Source organism: Ursus arctos, unplaced genomic scaffold (genome assembly GCF_023065955.2).
Source record: "Ursus arctos isolate Adak ecotype North America unplaced genomic scaffold, UrsArc2.0 scaffold_30, whole genome shotgun sequence".
NCBI classification, from domain to species: domain Eukaryota; kingdom Metazoa; phylum Chordata; class Mammalia; order Carnivora; family Ursidae; genus Ursus; species Ursus arctos.
This window is the reverse complement of record NW_026622986.1, coordinates 32,137,921-32,162,043: the sequence shown is the minus strand read 5'-3', so window position 1 is coordinate 32,162,043 and position 24,123 is coordinate 32,137,921. Positions and strand designations below refer to the sequence as shown.

Sequence of the window (24,123 nt, the reverse complement as noted above, 5' to 3'; positions counted from 1 at the left end):
AGGATGCTAAGTACCCGTTTCTCCTTCAATTCTTAAAAAATTGAAGTTGAAGTTTAAAAATGAAAAACCTGTATTTTAAGACTTTCTAAAATCTACCTTTTCTAAAATCTATCTTTTCTAAAATCATGGAGCCTGGGGGTTACGTGTTGGTTGGTTAAGTGTCTGCCTTCAGCTCAGGTCATGATCCCAGGATCCTGGGGTCTAGTGTCGTTGGACTCTCTGCTCAGTGGGGAGTCTGCTTTTCCCTCTCCCTCTGCCCCTCCTCCCTGCCTGTGCTCTCTCCTCCTCTTTCTCTCTGTCTGTCTCCCTCTCAAATAAATAAATGAACCTTAAAAATAAAATAAATCAAATCATGGAACTTGGTTCTTAAACTTTTTAGAGGAGTCTAGGTCTTTAAGGGTGACTCACATCAATGTAGGAAAAAATACGATACACAAATGTTGCTTTGAACAAACGAGCATGTTAAAACATTGAAACATACTACCAACTTATTAAATAATTTACAATCAATTGAAAATTAATTAACTATGGATTTTTAGAAGGAGGAAAATTATGACACAATCTAAAGTCAGATTGATTTTCAGGCCGAGGCTGTACTACTCCCTAAGTTCTGTCAGCCTCCCCCAGTGTCGCTTTATTTCCATGGAATCTGAAAAATACTTCACAAGGTATATGGCGTGGTTACCAGGAATTAAAAAAATACAATATACAAAGGACTTATCTAATAGTAAGACACAGAATAAGTACATTTACTAGTGTTTCTTTATTTGCAAAACACCCTTTGTGTGGTACTAATAAGGCCTAAGATTATAGTATATATGTGAAAAATTTTACAGAAAATGTAGCTTTAGATAAAGCTGCTCAAATAGTCAAGAGATACCGGAATTGTTTTGTATTCGGAATCTCAAGGGAGTGTGTAATCGAGACACAGTGATGACGTGGCGAAGTTAAAGTGAGAAACCTGAGTGAGAAAATTGCTCAGGTTCCTCAAATCTGCAAAATTGGGAGTGCGGTTCACACACCTGAGTTGTCCTGTTTCAAACCTTTTCACCTGCGTACAGCTGTGTCTGCATTTTGAGGAGTGACCACCAGAGGGCAGCAGAGCCAAGCTGAAGTCCGCCCGCAGGTCCCCCCCCCCCTTAATTGATGCTGTATTAGGAGTATTCTCAACTAATAGCTGTATTAGGAGTATTCTCAACTAATAGGTAACTATTTTTTTAACATACAGTTATTTTTCCTAAATAAACCCATTTCTACAATTACAAGACATTTCCCAAGTTCAGGTGAAGCACATTCTAAATAGTCATCTACTTGACTTATAATTTGTGACTTTTCTCTAATTTTTTATAAATAATCAACAATAAAGCAATTATTTCTAAAATGCTGTCTATTAAAAAATACATGCTACCCCACATTATTGGCTTTCTCAAAGAAATACAAACTTCCAGTTTTAGAATAAGGAAGTCACAGAGATGACAAGTAGCGTAGGCAATATAATTAATCATATTGCTAATCATATTGTAATAGTGTTTGGTGACAAATGGGGACTATTCTATCGTGATGAGAACTGAGTAATATATCGAATTGTTGAATCATGTCGTACACCTGAAGTTAATGTGACACTATGTTAATTATACTTCAATGTATAAAATACCTCTTTCCACATTGCTTCAATTTATGAACTATTTTTAAAAATTAACAAGTTAGGCATATCGTAAAAATAATCTCACGACACCCAAAATGTTTTTAATGACGTCCTCCACCTCATCGCTCCATTCCCCAGGTAACACTGCTAAGTTTCTCAGGCTCCGGTAAGGTCTCTGCGTAGCAGGCATGCAGATGAACAGGTGGGAGGTGTGCTCCCATGGGCATGCGCAGAGGGGCTCTCGTTTCCAAAGCAAACCCCACAGGAGGGTTGAGCCCTGGTCTGGGTGGCAGAACCCTCCCTGCTTCTCTGAACTCTGACCACCGGATGTGCCCCGGGGCCAGTTCCTGCCTCTCCTGGCCTCAGTTTCCCGATTGTCTGAGGAGGGCAGGACACAGAACCGCGTGACCTCCCCCTTGGTGGTGTGGATGCAGCCTGGGCTTCCAGCCCCTGGATGGGTTTGGTGGGGTGCACTGTGGGATGCCCAGGGCCTCCCGCCTACATGCAGACTGGAGGGCACCCCCTGGGGTGGCCCAGCTTTGTGCCCACGGACAGCACATGCATTAGACCCCGCCTTGCCGCGTGTGTGCGCATTCAATGCACCAACGGCTGCAGACCCGGTGGCAGTGAGACCTCACAACCTCTACCACCCCCAAGCCGCCCCAGCCCGGCCAGGTAGGCCAGAGACCAGAGTCCGGGAATACCTCCTGCCCTGCTCTGCTGGTCCCCAGAGCCACCCCTGGGGCCAGCTCCGTGCACCGCTGGGTCAGGAAAACCCGAGTCCGTGCAGGGAGGAGCTCAGGGAGCCCCTCCCCCCTCTTCCTCTGCACCTCCTCTCCTTGTCTTCCTGACAGGGCCCAGGGACACAGAACCAGCCCCTCCCTCACTGGCGTAAGAGGGGAAGGAGGGGGTCCCCACGGGACAGGTGCGCGAGTGTTGGGGTACTTACTGTTCCTAGGCAGCCCTTCCTGGGCACTCAGTGAGTTTACCCCATTTTAGATGAGCAGGGGCACCAAGCGCTCAAGGTCACTCAGGTGACCAAGTGCGGCAGAACTGAAGCTCCCAGAGCTTGCCTGTCACAGGGCTGCGACACGGCCCCAGATGGTAGGACCCCACAGGTGTGCTGTGCATGGGAGCCTGAGGAGCTGGTCCCTGAGCCCAGCCTGGCTGTGAGTCTGTCTTGGGGGTGCGCAGAGGGAGAACACAGGCAGGGTTTCTGTGGGGGCAAGGGCTTGGTGGGGTCCCTGGGTAAGGCGGGCTCTAGCGAGGCTGGAGTGGGGTGTTAGGGGTACACACGGGGAAGGGCTCTGAGCGGGCTCCATGCCTGGCCTTTGCCCTCTTGGTGAAAGTCTGATTCTTTAGGACAAAGGGCTCTTGGTGCAGAACGGGTTGGCATTATCAGGGGTCTTCAGCTCTGGTGGGCGACGGGCAGAAGGGACAGAGGAAGGGTGAGCTGTGCTCAGGAGGTGGCTGCAGGCCTGGGAGAAGGAAATGCATAGAAACAGAAGATTAGTGGTGGCCAGGGGGCGAGGGGCGTGGGCACTGGGACCCTTCCTGGTGGTACCAGTGTTCCCCAGTCTGCATACACAGAAAGAGCCAAGTGTCTCTGGCTCCTGAGCAGAGCTTCTGGAATCCCCCAGAGCTGGAAGCAAGCCTGGGGCACCTGGCAGAGTCTGGGTGTCTGCATGAATGTATACAGGATTTCTGTTTAGAAACAGAATGCAGAAGTCTATACAACAGATGGGTGCACAGCATATTGAATTTACTTAATGCCACTGAATTTTACAATTTAAAATGAGTAAAAGGTAAATTTTCACAGTGTGCACATTTTAAAACATTAAATCTAATAAGCTGTAAAGTATATGAAGAAGAAGAAGAAGATTTAGAAACCAAGCTGTCATCACAAGGGAGGGCAGGACAGCTCTAGCGCCAGCCCTGACACCAGTGTGCTCGGGAGCAGGTGCGCGGAGACGCCGGGTGGGCTCCACACGGGAGGGGGCGCCACAGCTGATCTGGAGACACACCTGGCCGCGGATCCGGAACTAGCCTCGGACCTGGTTCCAGAGCTGGCGCAGGAGCTGGCTCTGTCGCAGGCAGTCGTGCAAAGTTTCTAGAATTCCTCTGGTTCTGTGGCTCACCCTGGGTTCTGGCAGTGGTACCAGAACTGGGGAGGGAACTGGTGATGGGTGTGCTTCAGGGCTGGATCTAGAACCAGAGGGGGCTGTCGCTCTCGAGCGGGTCCAGATGTTGACGCTGGAGGGAGCTCTGATTCTGGAGTGGGTCCTCGCTCTATCTCCTCAGCGGGTACCAGAGCTCTGTAAGATCTCGTGCTTTGTAGCCGCCCCCCTTACTGGCTGTGGGGTGGACGTTGTCCCACCTGTTCAGCTGTGAGCTCTGAGGGTCAGGAGAGTATCTGCCTGCACACCGAAGGGGGCAGTACACAGGCGCTGAATGCATGCATGCATGCATGGATGAATGAGTGAGTCAGCTCGCTCAAGACGGCTTTGTATCTCCGGTTTTTCACATCTGTAACACACCAGCAGCTACCTCCTAGGACCGTTGGGAGGATAACACTGATGGACTACGCGTGGAAGTGCCTACTGTGTGCTAGACACTATTCTGGAGGCCTGGGAATAAAGCAGCTTTTGTGGAACTGACTGAAGCAGGGCTGAAATGAGGGCGCTCGCGTCCCGGACAAGCCGTCCAAACTCAGCTGGGAGCCGCTGCCAGGATTAACAGGTTGTCCACGTGACCTTGTCCAGCAGCTCACGACGAATCTGGGTGGGGCTGGAGGGGTTGTGGACTTGGTCTGAACACCTGAGCTACATGTGATCCCCATGTGACCATTTCCTTCATGGGTCCTCAGTTTTGCCATCTTTAAAATGGGCACGTGAGGCCATCCATTCCTGGGTTCCTACATGAAGTTTGTCTTGGTCCTATGAGACAAGAGAAGAGCTTCCTGTGATCTGTCTTCCCTCTGCTAACCCCAGGGTAGTGGTATTTGAGTCCACCGAGGGAGCTGGGTAACGTCTTCTGAGAGCCTGGCCAGGGTCCAAATAGAGGGTTAAAATGGGAAGACCAAATTGACTGGAGTCATTTTAATTGTATCAGGAAGATGCCAATTTAAGTTAATTATGTGATTAAATTTTTTAGGGAATGCGTTGTTTAGGTTACACCAAAGTACCAAATAACTCCCAGCACTTCAGGGGATTGATACCATACGGTTTGCCCGCAAAATGGTGCTGGGTGGGGAAGCAGGACTCCACCCGGTCCTTCAGCAATCCAGACTTCTTCCGTCCTGTGCCTTCACGGTGCTCTAGGACCCCACTGCCACCTGCATCCCATCAGCACGAGGGAAAGAGCATAGAGAAATGCATTTGGGAGGATTCCCTGGACCTTCATCATTTCTCACACGTCCCCTTCTCTCAAGGGTGGGATGTTTGAGGTTTTGACCCTTACACTGTGGGTTGGCCAGGATTTGGGACATAGCAATGACCTAGTCCCGGTCATCTTGGGACAAAGGCACACCTGAAACTTGAAAATTAGCTTTCTTTTTATCTTGTAACAACTTTATCGAGCTACAATCCAGATGCCATACGTTCAATCCATTCAAAGTCTACACAAGTCAGTGGGTTCTGGTACAATCAGAGTTGTGTCACCACCACCATAATATTCAAACATTTTTATTACCCACAGTGAAGCCCTGTACTCATTAGCAGTGTTCCCCCATTTTCCCCAATTCCCTCCACCCCCGGCCCTAGACAACCACTACTCTTTTGGTCTCTGTAGGTTTGCCTGTTCTAGACCATTCCTATGTCTGGAGTCCTACAATATGTGGTCCTTTGTGACTGACACACCATGCAGCTTAATGTTTTCAAGGTTCGTCCATGTTTGTAGTATTGATCAGTAAATAACTCCTTTTTATGGCAGAACCCTTTTCTGTTGCGTGAATATGCCATATTTTGTCTATCTGTTCATTAGTGGGTGGATTTTTGGGGTGGTTCCACCTTTTGGTTATCAGGAGTGATGGTGCTATGACCATGAACGTACACAGATTTTCATGTTTTCGGTTCTCTTGAGTCCATATCTTGGAGTGCAGTTGCTAGACTCGTGGTAACTCTATGTTTTCCTTTTTGGAGAACTACCTGTTTTCCAAAGGACTGCTATTTCATATTTTAATCAGCAATTTCTCTATATCCTCACCAAAACTTCATTATCTGTCTTTTTAATAATAGACATCCTTTTGCACATGAAGAGGTATCTCGTTGTGGTTTTGATTTGCATTTCCCCAATGAATAATTATTTTTAGCAGTTTTCATGTGTATGTCTTCTTTGTATGGCCAGTTGTATATCCTTTTTTTAAAGGATTTATTTATTTGAGAGAGAGTGGGGGAGGGGAAGAGGGAGAGGGAAAGAGAAAATTTTAAGCAGACTCCCAGCTGAGTGTGGAGCCCAGTGCAGGGCTCGACCTCATGACCCTGAGATCAGACCTGAGCTGAAATCAGGGTCGGACATTTTGACTGCACCACCCAGGGGCCCCTGTATATCTTCTTTGGGGAATTTATCATATTTGGATCCTTCCCCCACTTTTTAAGTGGAATGTTTCTATTATTATATTATGGAGGTGTAAGAGTTGTTTAATCTACATAAATCCCTTATTAGAAATATTATTTGCAAATATTTTATCCCATTTGGTGGGTTGTCTTTCTCTTTACTGATACTATGTTTTGATCCAAAAACGTTAAATTTTATGAAGCCAGTTTATATTTTCTTTTATACTTGTGCTTTTGGTGTCCCCCCTTGAGGACGGATGTTCTATGCTCAGCAGACTCCACGTCCAGACACATTGCTGACCGTGGCCTCACCCAACAGCCTCAGACCAAGCGGACTCCATCTGACCCCGCTTTGGCGGAGATGAGGGCGCCCTCCTTCCTTTCCACTGACCAGAGGCCCATGTAGAAGCTGAGTGTACTGGATGCGTGGGTGGGGAGCTAGTGCAGTGGTCACTCCTGGTGAAGCCTTAGATGTGGTTTGAGCACTTTTTCCCTCTCTAAAGCCCCCAGCCTGACGCTCTACCCTTCCAGCAGCTTCCCTGAGCCCCTCTGTTTACCTTGCAAAAGCCTCCTGTGTTCACACAACCTCAAGTGGGTCCTGCTGTTGCAACTGGGAGCTTCCCCTGGATGGAGCACGTCCAAGGTTGTCCCTGTGCCTGGCTGAGTGGCCCTAGATGTGCTGTTTTCACTGAAAGGAAGGGGCTCTGTGCCTGGAGGGAACAGGAGGGGCTGGGTTACAGCCCTGCAGGGAATAGTTTACGGATACTGTAAGGAGTAGTCTTCTAAATAGATCTTTGAAAACTTGTACAAGAATTTCTTTTGGATAAATTCCTAGGATCAGCACTGCTAGGCAAAGGTATGCACTGATGGGACTCTGACGGGCCCGTAAGCTGTTGTCCTTCAAGTAAAAACCTGCCGGGGATGTGACCCTGTTCTCCCCACAGTGTTTACGTTTGTGCATCTCAGCTGGGAGGCGAGCACCTCTGATCTTTACACCGTGTGTGCGGTTTCTCCTTTGAACCACATGCATTTGGACTTTGTTCCTTCTAAAACATTGAGTTTTGAGAGTGTTTGAGACCACAGGATGTTAACCCTTTCCCTGGCATTGGCTTCTGAGGAATGCTTTAATGCTTACTGGTTTCTGTCTGCCTTTCCACTGGTGACATTTCCCGAGCATGTGGTTGGCCATAGAAGAGCCAACTCTTCCCTCATGGCTCCTGGCTCTTGTAGGACACTGACGACTGATAGGATATGGCTTCCGAGACGATTGACAGGTGATTTACCAAAGTTCTGTGACTTCTGTCTTGCTTGCTCTCTCCTGTGTTCCTTCCCTCCCTCTGTCCCCCCGTGTGTGTGTCTCTGGTTCCCATTGCTAAGAACCAAAAGAGGGCTCAGATCAGATCAGCTGACTTAAAAGAACTGAAATCTCGGTCCAAACTGAATGGGGCAGGGGTCAGACCTGGACCCTGGTCCAACAGAGCCTCAGCTGAAACCCCAGCCCAGCCTCCTGGGAGACCGTGTGTGAGGCACGCTTCAACTGAGCCAAGCCCGGATCCGAATCGCAGACACCGTGAGATAACCTTTGTTCTGGTGAGCACTAACGTAGGCTAATGTGTCTCACAGCACAGACAACCAGGATATCCTTCCAGGGTCATCTCTGGACCTGCCCTCCTCCCTCCTCCCTCCTCCCTGTTGCCTCCCCAGCTCTCTCCAGCCACTCTGGCTCCTTCTCAGCATCTCTGGCCAAATTCTCCTCTGCCTCCGCGTCTCTGCACCTGGGAGCTTCCCCTAGCACACTGTTCCCAGACTTGTGTGGGCCTGGCTCCTCTTGTCTTTCTGGTCAAGCATAAATACCACCCTGGAGGCCTTTGAGACCTACCGAGGGGCTCCTGGCTGGCCCTCCAGCGCCCTGCTTCATTTCCCTATAGCATTTGTTCTCTCTGTCTTTGTACATCTCCCACCGTGGGTGGTGAGCTCCCGGTGGGCAGGGGCCATGTGGGTCCTTTCAGCACTCACCCTAGGTGACTACAGGGGCACAGTAGCCAGATGAGTCAATGAGAGGGTCTTGGAGCGCCCTCCCGCTTCTGAGAAGCGCATCATGAAAGGTCCGTGCAGGGTCAGAATGATCCCTGAGCGTCCCATTCCTGCTCCAGTTGCTCCTTTGACCGGTGAACACGGCCTCTCCCTGGTGGTCGGCGCCAGCACTGCAGCCCCAGGCAGGAAACTAGAAATTTAAACACACCTTTGGGGTCATCAAGGCAGTGAGGTTCGTTTCCAGGCCCCAGGGGACAAAGGGGCAGGACGTGGGGTCTCCAAGGAGGATGAGAAGGACATCGGATCTTCCATGTCCCCCGATTGTCCGGCCACTGTTCTGGGGTTTCCATTTCACTCACGAAGTCTACTCACCCCAGCCCCGGCAATGACTCCGCCCACTTGCCCCTGAGGCTCCAGCAAGGCGGGTCGGTCCTTGGACCCCCGAGCAGCAGTCCAGTGCTCTGCCAAGTTCTGCACCACCCAGGTCCTCAGTCCTTAGGCCGCCCTCTACTCCCAGGGACCCCAGGGAGTAGAAAGCATTTACTGGACTTAGCCAGGTGTGTCATCGATGGGGAACCGAGGCCGACACATTTCTGGGAGCCTATGGGACCCCCGGGACCCCTGCCCCAAGCACATCAAGTTGCTGAGGAGGAAGGCCTTCCCTCTTTATTATGGAGCCCCCTCGACAAGGGGGTGGGTGCTAGTGGCTTAACCCCGGTTCCAGGCGCCTAGAGCCGCGCACGCAGGGCCCCAGACTTGTCCTCTCCCGTCCGCCCTGGGGATAGTCCAGCCCTGCCGACCCTGGGAACCTCGGAACACCAGCCCACCAGCCGGGCACTACAACCCACCCGAGGGGGCGCGCACAGGACCCTTGGCCTTGAGACCTCGGAGTCGAGCGCTTGCGCACAACCACTCCCCAACGTCCGACTTTCAGGCCTCCCGGGATGTGGGCGTGTCCCCTGGCCCGAGGGGCGCCGCCAGCCAATCAGGGCCGCCTCCCGCTGGCACCGCCCACCGCGCGCGCGGCGGCTGCTCAGAGCCGCGGGCACAGCTGTGCGCCCCGGTAGTAGTGCTGCGGCCGCGGCGGTGCTGGGAGCATGGAGCGGATCCCGGCTCTGGGCCTGGGCACCTGGCAGGTGAGGCGGCCCTCGCTCCCGGGGCGGGCGGGGTCTTTCCCCGCCGCGGAGAGGACCCGCGGGGCCACCTGCCACTCTCCCTCCCCACCCCCCGGCGCCGCCGCCCCTGCCCAGGGGCCCCCTTCCGAGCATTCGCCAGTAAATGTCTGCGAAAGCCGGGAGCAGACAGTGCCCAGGCGGGGTCGGGACGGGAGGACCCGCGGGCGCCCTGGGCCAGGTGACCTGCGTTCCAAAGACTAGTGCGGTTTGGGACAGAACTTACTTCCCTGTGCGAGCCCTGCTGTCCTCGGATTTCGTCACCGCTGTGCGGGACGTGAGACCCAGCGCTCACTGGGAGCCCTCCGCACCTGCTTGCACTGATCGCTTAGATTTCGTGCTTAATAAGAGAAGCGATTGGATGAGTCGGAATTAGCCTCGTCGACCCCTGCTCATCCGAGTATGATTTAAGTGATTTCTTCTAAGTACTTTCCAACTCTAAAGAGCAAGGATGTAGCTCTTTATCATGGTGGCTCTCACCCTCGAGCCTCTCAGCGCTCAGCCGGTTTAAATGCTTTGACTTCCCTGCCGGCCTTCTCTGCGCAGCCTTCTGCACATGGCTCGGTGGGTGTGGGAGTCCTGTCCTGCACACAGCGCAAGGAAAACCTGCAAAAACTGTTTCACAGGCCAAAACATTCCTTTCTGTTGGACTTCAGGTGCACAGACTTGGATCAGGCTTAATCACCCTTCTGATCAGAGTCTTGTTTTTATGTAGTAATTTTCAGTAGTGTAACGTTAGAGCTACTCCCATCAGCTGTCTGTTGCCCAGAAGCGCTGCATCGACAACCAAGCACAAAAACTCAGTGATTTGTAGTTTATTACCGCTGCATGCAGGTGGGCCGCTGGGCAGCTCTGTGCTGTGTGGATCTTGGCACAGCTCACTCCCATGTCTGGGGTTTGGCTTGTCTCATTTGGGACGTTTGGGGCTGCTCCACTTGGTTCCACCTAACTCTCAGCCTCAAGCAGGCTGATGTGGGATATTCTCATGGTGATGGCTGAGGCACAGGGGAGCAGGGAAATGCACAAGGCATCCTGAAGCCTAGGCTTGGAACTGGCATCTCCGCTGCATTCTCTTGGCCGCAGTAAAACACATGGACAGCCCAGGTTCGGGGGGCGGGGGGGGGGAGGCGGGAATATAGCTCATTCTGGGTCTGTGGAATCACATTAAATCCATAGATCAGTCTGGAGAGAACTCACAACTATGGCATTAAATCTGGCTTTCTCCAACCCTAGTGTATTTCTCTAATAAATTGTCCTAGATAGATTGCATCTCTCAGTGTCTCTTCATCTGGTTATATATACAGCTTTCCCTTCATTTGTTGGAATTAATGCTGGGTACTGGACATTCTGTGACACTACTGGAAATGAAACTTCTCTGCGGTTATGTCTTCAGCTCATTCGTTGTCGATGCATAGAAACACAGTCTTCTCAGGGCGGCTGGCTGGCTGAGTCGGTGGGGCGGGGACTCTTGATCTCAGGGTCAGAAATTCAAGCCCCATGTTGGGTGTGGAGCCTAGTTAAAAGAAAAAAAAGAACAATCTTCTTTGGTATATTCAACACATTTCCAGCCACTTTGCTAAAGTGTCGGATTGTTCTCTTCATTTGCCTATAGATTCCTTTGGGCTTTCTACATAAATCATCATACCAGCTGCAAATAACGCCACTTTCATTTCCTTTTTTCCAGTCCTTAAGTTTCACATTGCTTTTTCTGAGTGGCTTGTGGTAGATAGGGCCTCCATTACCATGGACATTCTTGTTTTGTTCCCCATCTTAAAGGGAATGTTTCTGATACATGTTTAGGATGATGTCTGCCCCTAGGTTTTTAGGGCTCTTTTTGTTCTTGATTTTTTTGTTATCGTTGCTGTTTTAAATGTGGGTATTCCTGGGGTGCCTGGGTGGCACAGCGGTTAAGCGTCTGCCTTCGGCTCAGGGCGTGATCCCGGCGTTATGGGATCGAGCCCCACATCAGGCTCCTCCGCTATGAGCCTGCTTCTTCCTCTCCCACTCCCCCTGCTTGTGTTCCCTCTCTCGCTGGCTGTCTCTATCTCTGTCAAATAAATAAATTAAAAAATCTTTAAAAAAAAAAAAAAAATAAATGTGGGTATTCCTTACCAGGTTAAAGAGTTCCCTTTTGCCGTCGTTTACTAAGACTTTAAATCAGGAATGGGTGTTGAATCTTATACAACATTGATTGACATGATTTATTTTTTAATCTATTAATGTGAATTATTATAAATTTCCTAATATCAAACCATCCTTGGTTTTCTCAGATAAACTCAATGTGGGCGTAGTATGTTCTTTTTCCATAATATATTCTTGCATCCAATTTGCTGTTATTTTACTTAGGGTTTTTGCAACTGTAATTCATGAGTGAGATGAATGTGTCTGCTTTTAATTCCAGGGATATGCTGGCTTAGTAGGATGAATTGGGAGTATTCTTTGTTTTTCCCTTCTCTGGGAGATTTTGTGTTAAATTGGGATGATCTCGTCCTTCAAAATTTTGTAGAACTGTGTGTGTGTTTAATTGCTCCATTTAAAAAATAATTGTAGGACAAGTCAGCTTTTACTTCTCAAGTAAGTTTTTCTAGGGATTTTCCCCATTCTTTTCATCTTTCCAAATTGTCAGCTTATAGTTATTGGTAATATTTTCTAAGATTTTGGGTCTCTGTTTAATCTGCATGACGGTTTTTCATTCAGGTCATTTAAAAAAAAAATTGGTCCCATCAGTCTCATCAGAAGTTTGTCCACCTTACTAAGGTTTTTCAAAGAACTAGCCTCTGGCTTTGTTGAGCTTCTCTATGTCTGGACTGGATGTTCATTCTTGTTTTCAAATTTTCTCTTTCCTTCTAATTTCTTGGCGGTTCGTTTCCTGTCTCGAGATGGATGCTTCTTTAGCTTTCAGCGCCTCTGAGTGTGCAGCTCGTCACGCGAAGACCATTACACACAGTGCATGGGGTTCCGCAAAGGTCAAGCGAGCAGGTGCCTTGTGAAGCATGAATCCCTTTGGGAAGGCTCAGCGCAATGTGTCGTGAGCCCTCCCGGGCTTCTTCCCTGTTCCAGTCCCTTTGCTTGAGCAGCCCCGTTCACAGGGGGTGTTTTCCGAACTTGCACAATCGTGATGGAATCCATACTGTGCCTGTGGGTTTGGGGAGATGCTCACGGGTGGTGGCTTATCTTCGGGTGAGTGTACACCTGTTACCTTTACCCTCGGACTTCTGGTCTCATCGGGTAGAGGGTGCGTCCACACCTTCTTGTATCTCAGTTACTGTTACGATTCCTCCTCCATTTCTTTATCCTCTGTTCGTTCAGGAAGCCTAGCGTCTGGCTCTGTTATTTGCAGGCACTAAAAATACCTGTAGAGTTTTCCCCAAATAAGTAAAGGAGTTGGAACTTAGATTGTGTCTAAATCCTTTCTGACTCTGACGTTCCCTAATTTCAGTGCTGACTGACACTTGCGCCATTCCGTGACCTCCTCACTTTGGCACCGTTTGAGTCTACACTTTAGGGAGGAGTTGGGGTCCCCTGGATGTGGGTGGATTTCTTCTGCGGTGCTCTTTCTGCAGGCGGCTCCAGGACAAGTGACGGAGGCGGTGAAATTGGCCATCGACGCCGGATACCGGCACTTCGACTGCGCTTACTTGTACCACAATGAGAGTGAGATCGGGGACGGGATCCAGTGCAAGATCAAGGAGGGCGTGGTGAGACGCGAGGACCTGTTCATCGTCAGTAAGGTAGGTCTCCACACACGGGGCGAGCAGGGCGTCGAGCACGCGGGGCCTAGTTAGCAAGACTGCTGACCCGGCCTCGGGAGGGTTTTCTAGCCTCCCAGGAGCTGACAGCTCAGTTCGTCCTGGAACCAGACCTGACTACACTTGGGCGGCTTTGTGCACGTGCTGGGAATGCGGCAGGTGAAGGCGTCCGGGACAGGGTGACAGGCAGAGGGGACAGCTTGCACAGAGGCAGGAGACGTGGGACAGCACCTTGGGGACAGGGACCTAGAAGAAGCTTGGTGTTCTCGGATCAGAAAATAGCAAGCAGCGGAGTCCTAAGAAACGAGGCGGGAGCAGGGGACAGACCAGACACAGAGGCCTGAGTGCCTTTTAAGGGCCTTACTCTTTTTCCCATAGACCAAGGAGCACAGTTGAAGGTCTCTAAGTAGGGAGCTTATCTTCTACAGCAGCGAGACTTGTGTCCTATCTAGACAATTGCAGCCCCTGAAAGGAGCATGCATGTGGGCAGGAGGCAGAAGACAGGAGACGTTGAGGGCCGTGTGGGTGGGAGAGGAGGGCGGCCCGGACTTGGACAGTGGGGGACGGTGGAGGAGGGAAGAGGGAAACCACCGTGCGGGCCGCTTAGGGGCAGACCCAGACAGCAGAGTTCAAGAACTCTTTGCTTTGGACTTTGAAGCGGAACGTTAAGACTGTGAGGCCAGGAGCCACAGGCCCTCCTTCCAGCTGTCTCTCACGAGCTCAGAGAGACTGGGTCAGTCACTGGATGGCGCAGGGTCACAGGGTCATTGCGTATAAAGCAAGACTCTGGATTTGGTCATCTGAGTAGTTGCCAGGTCCGATGCCCCTAATTGCAAGATTTCCTGCTGTTTCTGTAGTAGATTTGCTCTTCTGTTTTACCCTCCGATGACGTCTGTAATTCTTCGGTGCTTCTAACGCTGGAGCAGAGGGCGGGTAAGGGAGAGGCCTAGGTATGCACCTGGCTGGGGAGCAGAAGTCTCTCCTGCTACTCCAGGAAGGGAGGTGGGTGCCGGGATTGCTGAGGCCAGCCCCGAAATCAGGGGACATTTGCTCCTGAGTGCATCAAAGCCAGCGGGGCACGTGTGCTCATCACTCTTGACGTTTGGAAAAGTCATGGAAATATAATTTTTAAAAAAATCACTTTATATACTCACCATCTAGAGAGTCCTGTTGCTAACAATCTATTTTTAATTTTTTTGTTTTTCTTCGTTCTGGTCTATCCACTGTGTTTACCGTGTGTTGCTACATCTTTCATGCCTCTTTCTTGTACTTGTTTCTGTGTTTTCTCTTGCTGCGTCCGAGCCTTCGGATTGGCTCCCGTCACAGTTAAATACCAAACAATGTGACCGAAGTAACGAGAGGCAGAACCAGTCGTGGGTTTCCGACTTAAGAGAGGGCGGGGAGGGAACTACCCAAGTCAGTCCAGGCCGGTGGATGTTCGCTCGCCCACCTAACTTAACTAACTGCTCGAGTATGAGCCCTTCGTCCCCAGGACCTTCAACGCGGAGCTGACGGAGGTGGGACACACAATGGAGAATTTCCTCTGAGTTTTCCTCCTCCCCTTTCTGCTTACGGGCTCTGGCTTGGGTTTAGTTTGGCTTTGGTTTGCTTTTGGTCCCGGTGGATTCAGATAACCAGATGCCCCCCACCCCCATCCCAGAGTACACGGGGCCGCCAACTTCCCTTGAGTAGGACTCAGGCAGCAGAGGCCAGTTTTGGAGATCCCTCCCCGAGTGAGTCCTGGGACCATCTGACGATAGTGTCGTTGCCATCTGCTCTTGGATGTTGTGTGTCTTCCTGACACTGGGTTTGTGGGGCCAAGGGGCAGAGGTCATGTTAACCCCGGCTTCCCCCCCACCCCGGCAGCTCTGGTGCACCAGCCATAAGAAGTCCTTGGTGAAAGCAGCGTGCACCAGGAGTCTGAAGGCCTTGAAGCTGGATTACTTGGACCTTTACCTCATACACTGGCCCATGGGGTTCAAGGTACGAAAGGTGCTCGTGGCACCTTGCTTTCTGGTCACGCCCGTCGGGTGGTGCAGGGAGCGTGGGCCAGCCACAGGGCCACGTGGGCCGCAGCTCAGCAGAGGCCTGGGCTCGAGGCCCCCGCGGCCCCCGTCAGCTCCCTCCTCTGCCTCACAGCCCGGGGACGAGGACATGCCCTTGGACCGCAGCGGCATGGTGATACCCAGTGACACGGACTTCCTGGACACGTGGGAGGTGAGCCGTGGGCCGGCGGGCCTCCGGGGAGGGTGCCAGTGGGCAGGGACACAGGTGTGCGGTGTGAACGGGAGCGCGCACCTGACTCGGAAACTCAGGCACCTGAGCGGCCGTCTGCGTCTGTCCCGGGCGGCTCCTCTCCGTGACGTCTGCTCGAGGGCTCACTGAGGCAGACCTGCTGTCGGTCTCCGCGTCGACTTGTGTTTTGATTAGAAAACATCACGCAGTCATTACAGAAATACAGAAGAGGATAAAAAGAAAATTTTTAAATCCATTTTTCCATTACGGGGTGCTACCCACCACTGCTATTCCGTAGCTGCTGATGGCCCGTCTGTAACCGCTCGTCGGAGCGATGCCCGGCAGCACGGCGAGGTTTGGGGGGCGCTGGAAGCAGCTGGAGGATGGGGTGCAGGCTTGCAGCCTGCTGCTGGAGTCCAGACACGAGGGGAGGAAGAGGCCTGGAGCAAAGCAGCGAGCATGGGAGTCGGGGGAGGGGTGCCAGTGTGGAAGCGAGTCGGGGGTTCCCGCCGCCCCGGGATGATGTGGTGTGTGTAATATTGCACACCGATGTAGGGTAGAGGAGGGCAGGGGTGAGGCCTGAGAAGCAGGTGAAGTCACAGTGAATTCAGGGAGATGCATGGGAGCCGGCCTTGGAGTACCAGGCAGAACAAGGGAATCGCACAGCCGGGGAGGAGCACCAGCCAGGCCACCCCTCACCCCATTCCTCTTATTATTTTTATTTATTTATTTATTTATTTATTTATTTATTTATTTATTTATTTATTTTAATAATAATGTTTTATTATGTTATGTTAGTCACCATACAGGACATCCCTAGTTTTTGATGTAATCTTCCATGATTCATTACTTGCGTATAACGCCATTTCTCTTAAATGGGAATCAGCGAAACAGATTAGCCAAGGGGTCTGGGCTGAGAGAGCCAGGGACCAGGGGCCCCCGCCCTTTCTGTCCCACGGCACTGCCTCTCTGGAAAACTGTGCGTTAAACTCTGGGCCATCTGTGCACGCAGCGGGGTTCTGGATAATGCTGCAGGCGGGCCGTAGCTGTCGTGCACTGACTGGTCACCCACCCGGGGCCACCCCGGACTCACGCTGACGACGTGCACTGCACCGGGTCACGCTCCCGCTGAAGCTGAGGGCCAGCAGGAGAACCTCCCTGTGCTTGGGAAGCATATGATCTAGGTGGAGAGAGAGGTGAGGGGACAGCAGTGGACGTCCTTGCCCAACACCGTGTCTACAGGTCTTTGGGGTAAGAAGATAGTAACAGCTCCACGCTGAGCGTTTACCGCGTTCCAGCCCGGAGCTTAATGCTGCGTGCGTGATTTGATGGAATCTTTAAAACAATCCTGTGGCACGGACGAGCTTGTCCCCACTTGGCAAGGGAGGACACCGAAGCTTAGTGTGGTCAGATAAACGTGCCCACAGTCCCCCAGCGAGGGAGAGGTGCAAGTGGAGTAGGCCTGGGGGGCAGAATGCCTGTGGGGTGCCGGGCGAGCCATTTAGGAATCGTGGATGCGGCCTGTGCAGCGTGAAGACGAGTCAGGGGCGTGCATTACCAGTGGAGCGGAACGGCTCTGTTCTCTTTAGGCCATGGAGGACCTGGTGGTCGCGGGGCTGGTGAAAGCCATCGGGGTGTCAAACTTCAACCACAAGCAGCTGGAGAGACTTTTGAATAAACCCAACTTGCGATTCAAGCCAATGACTAACCAGGTGAGACTTTAACAGAGGGAGTTGGCTTTTCAGCTGTCACTCGCATGTGGCTGGACGGGAAACTGAAGAAGGGGTGGGGCACACAGTGGGCATTTTTCTCCTGTGACTGCAATTGGGCGACTCAGGGAGCAGTTAGGCAGGGAGCTGTCGCCGAGGCAGGAGAGCCGCCCCAGAGGTTTGTGTGGACAGGTGCTGCCCTCGGAAGCCAGGGCAGGGGCTGAACCGGGTTTTCTCTGCGCAGAAGGGGTGAAGGGTCCCGGGGTGCCCTCCCACCTTGCTAACAGTGGTGCTCACAGCAGTGCGGGCTTCCTGGGGAAGCGCTGGGACCCCCTCCTCTCTCTCCAGCCTCACAGGGTGGGCAGCTGAAAGACCCCCACGTTCACAGACGCTCCCAGGACTTCCATGCAGGGAGCTGGCTCATGAGGAAAGGGCATTTTTCTAGCACTTTATTTTACCTAGACGTTCGCTCAAGTGTCATATCCATTTACAGAGAGCACACGTGACAGTAGCGCCTGCTAGATTCTCCTGAACGGAGCCCAGCCGCGCCCTGCATCCAGGTCTAGAAACAGCGCGACCGGCACCTGGGAGCCCCTCCACGCTCTCTTCTAGGACCACAGGGCAGCCAGTGTGCCCATGACTAACGGCAGAGTAGCTTTGGAACTTTATGCAGATAACATGGCACCTTATGTGCTCTTTTGTGTCTGGCTTCTTTCAACCTTGTACCTGTTAGATGCTTCCACGTTCACGTATGATTGTCCCTCGTGCTGTTCCCTGCGTGGGCCTCCTTTACACCAGTAGAGCGCAGGGAGCTTACCCATTCTAGCGCTGATGGGCGCGTGGGTATTTTCCGGTTTGGGGACATTAAGAACAGAGCATCACGTTCCATTTTTTATTAAAAAAACTTCCCAGCCGAAGTTTCACGTGGATACGGGAAACAGGGTCACTTGGTGAGTCTCTGCAGGTCACCACCCAGGGCGGGAACAGAACAGCCTCTGCCTTCTGGAAGCTCTTCCAGCCGCCGTCCCCACGTGAGGCACGGCTTAGTTTCCCTGCTTGACAGCGTCGCGTGCCTAGAATCTTTTCGCGTGCGTCACAGCTCCTGTCCCATCGGAGTTGGAGGCGGCTCTTCAAACCCGGGGGAGGGTTGTTGCCGCGTCTGTGGGGAGCGGAGGGGCTGGGGGTGTGTTTCCCAGCTAGGGTTCTGAGCCCCCGGGAACGTGCCCTCGGAAGGGCTTTCAGAGACCCGCGGCTGTGTTTGCCGTGCTCCTGAGCGCGGTCCTGGAGCCCACGGGGCCTGTTGGAGCTCCCAGTTCGCCCCAAGCAAGTGTTTGTTTTCAGCCCGCCGATGATGCCCTGGAATCGTACGTGCAGACAGGAATCCTGCTCTCCGGTTTCTTCAAATGTCCATTAACGTCCCCCGGAGCATGTGTTTGCCACGTGACTCCCCAGCCTTGTCCGCGCACCTCACAAGTGTTGACGGGGCGTGTGCTATATGCCTAGCATATTCTAGATGTCTGGGAACGCAACAAAGTCAGGCCGAATCCGTGCCTTCGTGGACCCTACATCAAATGGGGGGAGACAGACTATGGCCACTAAGTGCAATGTCGAGGATGTCAGTGACCCGGGCTGGAGCGGAAAGTCAAGGACCAGAGCAGGGTCCTCGCCAAGCAGGCACTGTTTGAGCGTCCAGGGAACACAGGTGTCCCTCCTGCCCATTCTCAGGGGCCTGTTGCTTCACAGGCGCGACGCTTGAGCCTGGGGACGGGTCACGCAGCTCCTCAGTGACAGAGCCGAGACACTAATGTGTGCCCTGTTTCCCAGCATACTGTTGCTCTGAATTTTTGGTAAGCTGGGATTCTCTTTGTAGATTGAGTGCCACCCGTATCTTACCCAGAAGGATCTGATCCGTTTTTGCCAGTCCAGAGATGTGTCCGTGACCGCATACCGGCCCCTCGGTGGTTCCAGGTAGGGCTGTGTCGGTGGGAGCGAGTCGTGGCTCTGGCAGGAAAGGGACGCACCCTCTGCGTGAATTTGGGTAGTTTAATAGGGGATCTCAGGAAGGACAGTGTGGGCAGGAGGTGCAGGGACCACAGGCACCTGCAGGGGGAGCTCACAGCGCCCCGCACCCTGTGGGCTGCGGGAGGGAGCTGGTGCTGGGAGCCAGAGAAGAGTCACTTTGAGGGACGGAAGCAGCCGGGAGCAGCCTCTTCCAGAGCGCTGGACTAGCGCAGGGTCCTCTGCTAGACCGCCCTGTCGGGCTGGTTCACAGACATCCCCGTCCCCACAGAACAGAGAATCTACCCGTCCTCTTTCCCCAGACCCTGAACTCTGAGCTGTGCTCCCTCCATTAACTAAGCTATGGAGCCCTCACTCGCACGCCCCGGACCAGACACCTGGAAATCCGGCCTTTCCAATCCATCAGCGACATCCACTGATCATTCTGCCGCAGAACCTGGGATCTGTCTCCTGATCTCTGTTCTTGCCATCCCTGCCTTAGTTAAGTGGTTCTCATGAGTAATTCTGCAGCCTCTTCACTCCGGCCAGATCTGCCCCATTCACGGTAGCCAAAGGGAGCGTCTCAATTTGATCCAGTCACTTTCCTGCTTAAAAACTCTTCAGTTCTTGGCTTGGCCTAGGAGTCCCAACTGGTCTGGCCTCTGCCTATTTCTGGCCTCATTTGTTCCTGCAGAAAGTGTGCGCACCAACCACTTGAAACTAAGCGGGTCTCCCGGAATAGAGCGCATTCTTTCCAGTCTCTGTGCCTCCGCACAGACTGTTCTCTTTACCTAGAGATCTGTTATCCTTCTTTTTTTTTTTTTAAATCTGGCAAACTCTAACTTCTAATATATGGTTTAATTCTGCGTCACCTCCTCCAGGAAGCCCTCTGGACTCCCCATATTCAGGTTTTGTCCCTAGCCCTCGTCACACTGTCTTGTCATGAGTTCCTTTCCCCACTTGTCAGAGCGGCTTGAGTGCAGGGACAGCATGTGATTTGTGACTCTCTGCCAGCCCCTGCCTCAGTGCCTGGGACAGACCAGGGGCCCCGGGAGGACTAGAAATATTTGACCTGATTACCTGTGTGTGTCCCATGGGAAGCAGGCACAGGTCTTTGATCTTGGTAGCAGCGAGGCAGTTGCTGGAAGGCTGGGTCATGTTGTGCAGCTGAGCTCCGGGTCTTGGGGCCACAGTGGGTGGTGGGAGCCGCCCAGGGGAGGGGAACCAGCTGAGTGCTGGGCCCACGGCAAATGGAATCAGCCGTTCAGTTCCTTCAGGACACTCTGGGCACTGTTTCTAGAGCAGTGCTGGGAACCTAGGAGCTGCCTAAAGAATGTGCCCTGCAGGAAGGTCTCTCCCGAGGCCCCACGCTGAGGGAGGGCACCATTCTCTACCCCAGAGATTCCACACATTCCCGGTCTCCGGGTGGTCTGGTATTTGAGTTGAACTTTGCTGAAATTACCACCATTGACAACAATTACTTAGGAACAGTGCCGTAGGCACGACCCCAGGCCTTGCAGTAAGTGTCAGAGGGACACACGCTGCCTGAGACCCTCCAACGGTACCACCTTGTTCTAGAGAAAACAGCAAATGTGCATGAAAGCAGCGTGTGCGGCTGTCTCTAGGGAGTGTTAGCAGTGGTTGTCGCTAGACAGTGGGATTTGGGTGATAGAGCTCTTCTGTACCACTCAGCTTCCCTGCAGTGAGCAAGTATTGCGATCAGACAAAGCAAATCTAGGTTTTGCACTCTGGACAAGTGCTGTGTTGTTTGAAGCGAGAAGCACCCATGTGTGGCGCCCTAACCCCCTGCCCGGTCCTGCTCTCTCTAGTGAGGGGGTAGACCTGCTGGATGACCCGGTGATTCAGAGGGTGGCCCGGAAGTACAGCAAGTCTCCTGCCCAGGTAAGGAGGGGGCTGCCGGGGCTGGGGGGCCGCGCCCGCATCCCCTGGGAGCCCGGGAGTGGGCGGAGGAAGGGTTCCCGCAGGCTGGCCGGGCGGACCCCTGCCCGGAGCTCCATTGGCTCACTAGCGCCCAGGGCCGTGCTCCCACCCACTCAGGCTGCGAGCCCCCCTGCTTGGGACTCCGATGTGGAGCTCTGGGGCCCTGTCCGTCGGCCCACCAGCCGAATGGGACAGGAAAGGGCTTTACCACTGTCTTCCCTGCTCTGATGTCCAACGTGTAGGGGTTGGGCGCTTCAGCGAATCCTTTAACTCACGGAACTCCGCATGGGCCAGTGGTGGTCATTGCACACACGTTGGAAGAACGTCCAGAATACGCTGGTTTGGTTCCTGAAGGACTTTGGAAGAGGAGAGCTTGTAATAAAAGCTCTGCGGCCCCTGACCTTCGGACTTCACTGCACAGTATAATGTAATCTGTGCGGAAACGGCTGACTCCACAGGATTTCCCTCTGTCTGATATTAGACTATTTCTTCTGTAGATTTTGCTCCGATTTCAGATCCAGAGGAATGTGATAGTGATCCCCAAATCCGTCACCCCAAAGCGGATTCTTGAGAATATCCAGGAAAGTGCTTTTCTTCTTTTACTCCAAGGGTTTGGGATCATATGTTAGTGAGCCGGGGGTCCTGTGGCTTTGACGCAGCAGAGGGGCGGGATGAAGCCGTGGCCACAGCACGAGGAACCCGAGGGGGCGACCGTACCCAGCCTAGGAGCTGGCAAACCGGCTGAAACGGGGAACAGAGAGGGGATGAACAGCCAGGGCGTCGGCCCAGCCACGCACCTGCTCCCCAGCGCTGTGGACCGCTGCCCCCGGGCTGCCCTGAGCCCTCCAGAACTGAGCCCAGCTGCCCCCCTGGGCCGCAGCCGGCCCTGCGGTCGGAACTGCCGTGGACACCGAGTCCCTGGTTTCTGCTGGACTGGGGTGGAGGAGATCCTGTGGGGAGAGGCCGGGCCCCTGGCCACTGCACCTTCTCTCCCAGCTCCTCAGCGGCAACTAGGGGTCGTTCCCCTGGGACAAAAGCTCTTATTTTAGGAGGGAGTCCTACTCCGCAAGTGTGTTAAGAGCAAAAGGGTGGGCGGGGTGGCAGCTTGGAATTCTGCGTTAGAAGGAACAGACGCAGGAACCGCACTGTGTTACAGACACCGCTAGACTGAATGGTCCCGGGGCCCAAGCGTCCTCCTAGCTGGTACGGTGTGGGGCACAAAGGTTTTGGGCTTTGGTTTTTCAGTTTTTGGGTTTTTCGAGCAGTGGGAAAAGAATTCTTTGCTGCACTTCCTAACCAGTCCGGGATGTCCCTTATTCCCATGGGCTGAATGCAGTACCCACCCCGTATTTCTGGGGGCTCCCCCCAGCCCGGCAGCCCGTGTCCGGTGACGGCAGCTCACAGGCCACTGCGTGTGCGAAGGCTGATGCTCTGGGGAAGTTGCAGGCGTCACACGCGGTGTTTCACCCACGGCGTTGTGTCCCCCACAGGCCTGGCATGGCGCCTGCGGGTAATGTGCGCTCAGCGAAGTGCTCCCTGATCTGAATTTGCTGTGCACGTGTTTTGGCTGCAGGTGTTTGACTTTGAATTGTCGGAACAGGATATGAATGACATCCTCGCCCTGGACAGAAACTTCCGAATGTGCAGGTTACCCATGTAAATACGTCTCCTTTACTTCCTTTCGCAATAGAGGGTCGGTTTCCGAATAGGTGCTGATTATATACGTTTTAGGTGAATTAAGCCTTCTCATAAGTCCTTCCTGTTTGAGGCTGGGCCACTGAGCGAACCCAGACACTAACTTAATACATCCGGGAGCTTGAAAGGACTCGACTGTAGCTTTTAGAATGTTTCTTTCAAAAAGAATATACATTTCTATTTTTATTTGTTTTCCTGTTTTTCAGAGCTGAGAACCACAAGGACTATCCTTTCAACATAGATTACTGAGCATGGCTTCCCCCTTCCTCCTCCTGCTGCCCCAACAGACCCCCAGGTCTGAACCGGCCCACCTCTGCACAGGGCAGCCAGGGAGGGGAGGGACGGGGTTTGATCTGGGTGGATTTCCGCCTGGAACAGAAGCTGAGCTCCCTGAGCAATTCAGACGGTTCAGCCGGTCCCAGTGATGGAGACAAACCCCATGGGAGCAGTGACCACCCTCCATGGAGAACCCTCAGTCCTCAGGATCCTTAGAGCACAGTGTGATGGGATTTTTACAAGACAAGCTATGGGCCTGTGCTCTCGGAAAAAAGACGGTATTATGGAAATACTTAAATACAAGAGTTGAGTCCATCGCATAACGAGTCTCTACATCTGTCACTCGGCCCCCTCACCGACCCTGGGCCCCCTTGTGTCATCTGTGCTCCTCTGTCCCTGACAATCCCCCCAAAATCCTTGCCGTCACACATCCAGAGAACACCTGGCTGAAAGTGGGAGATGTCTCAGTTCAACACAGAGGGTTTTTCTCTGTTTAAGTGTACCTGTGGAAACGCCAGCTCAGAGAGGACATGTGGGCCCTCCCCCTCCTGCACTCAGGGTCCAGCCTTCCACCCACTGCGTCGGGAAGGGCGTGAGGGCGCGTGGCCACACAGTCTCATGCCGGACAGCATGTGACTCATCTCACCAGATGGCACTTCAGCACCAAGCTTAGGGCCTTTTTTTTTTTTTAAGCTGCTTATATAAATTATTATGTTAGATTAAAAAGGCTCATTTTCATGAATTAATTATCAGATGTTTCCCTCTTTCTGTTAAGGGTGAGAAAAATTCTACACGATTAGCTAATAGGGCTTTTTATTAGTATTTACAGAATTTTTCTATTTAACAAAGTAATTCTGCCGGATTCAGAATGCAAAGAAAACAGAGAAAAGCTCAATTATAGAAAGTAAAAATGGCCTAAAATAGCAGTATCTAAGAAGAGTCCTCTTTCTAGTGGATCCTTCTAATCTTTGCCCATGTCCTCGACATATGTAGATAAACAACTTACATAAAACATGTAACATGGGTGCCTGCGCGGCTCAGTTGGTGGAGCCTGGGACTCTTGGCTTCGGCTCAGGTCATGACCTCAGGGTCCTGAGATCGAGCCCCGAGTGGGGG

General features: G+C 52.5%; 1 protein-coding gene and 1 long non-coding RNA gene across 2 annotated transcripts; one reads left to right on the top strand and one right to left on the bottom strand.

The window, feature by feature from the left end:
* Positions 1-440: 440 nt before the first annotated feature.
* On the bottom strand, positions 441-9,166 carry LOC130542173 (uncharacterized). Its single transcript, XR_008956541.1, has 3 exons — positions 9,081-9,166; positions 8,215-8,422; positions 441-3,123 (listed from the first exon to the last, which is right to left on the bottom strand). It is a non-coding gene; the product is annotated as an uncharacterized LOC130542173 (long non-coding RNA).
* A 97-nt stretch (positions 9,167-9,263) lies between these two features.
* Positions 9,264-23,703, top strand: AKR1E2 (aldo-keto reductase family 1 member E2). Its single transcript, XM_057304700.1, has 10 exons — positions 9,264-9,368; positions 12,968-13,135; positions 15,020-15,136; positions 15,293-15,370; positions 16,978-17,100; positions 18,968-19,065; positions 20,925-20,997; positions 21,534-21,618; positions 22,611-22,692; positions 22,938-23,703. The coding sequence occupies exons 1-10, from the start codon at positions 9,330-9,332 to the stop codon at positions 22,978-22,980; spliced, it is 906 nt and encodes a 301-aa protein (XP_057160683.1). The 5' UTR covers positions 9,264-9,329; the 3' UTR covers positions 22,981-23,703.
* The last annotated feature ends 420 nt before the right edge of the window (positions 23,704-24,123 follow it).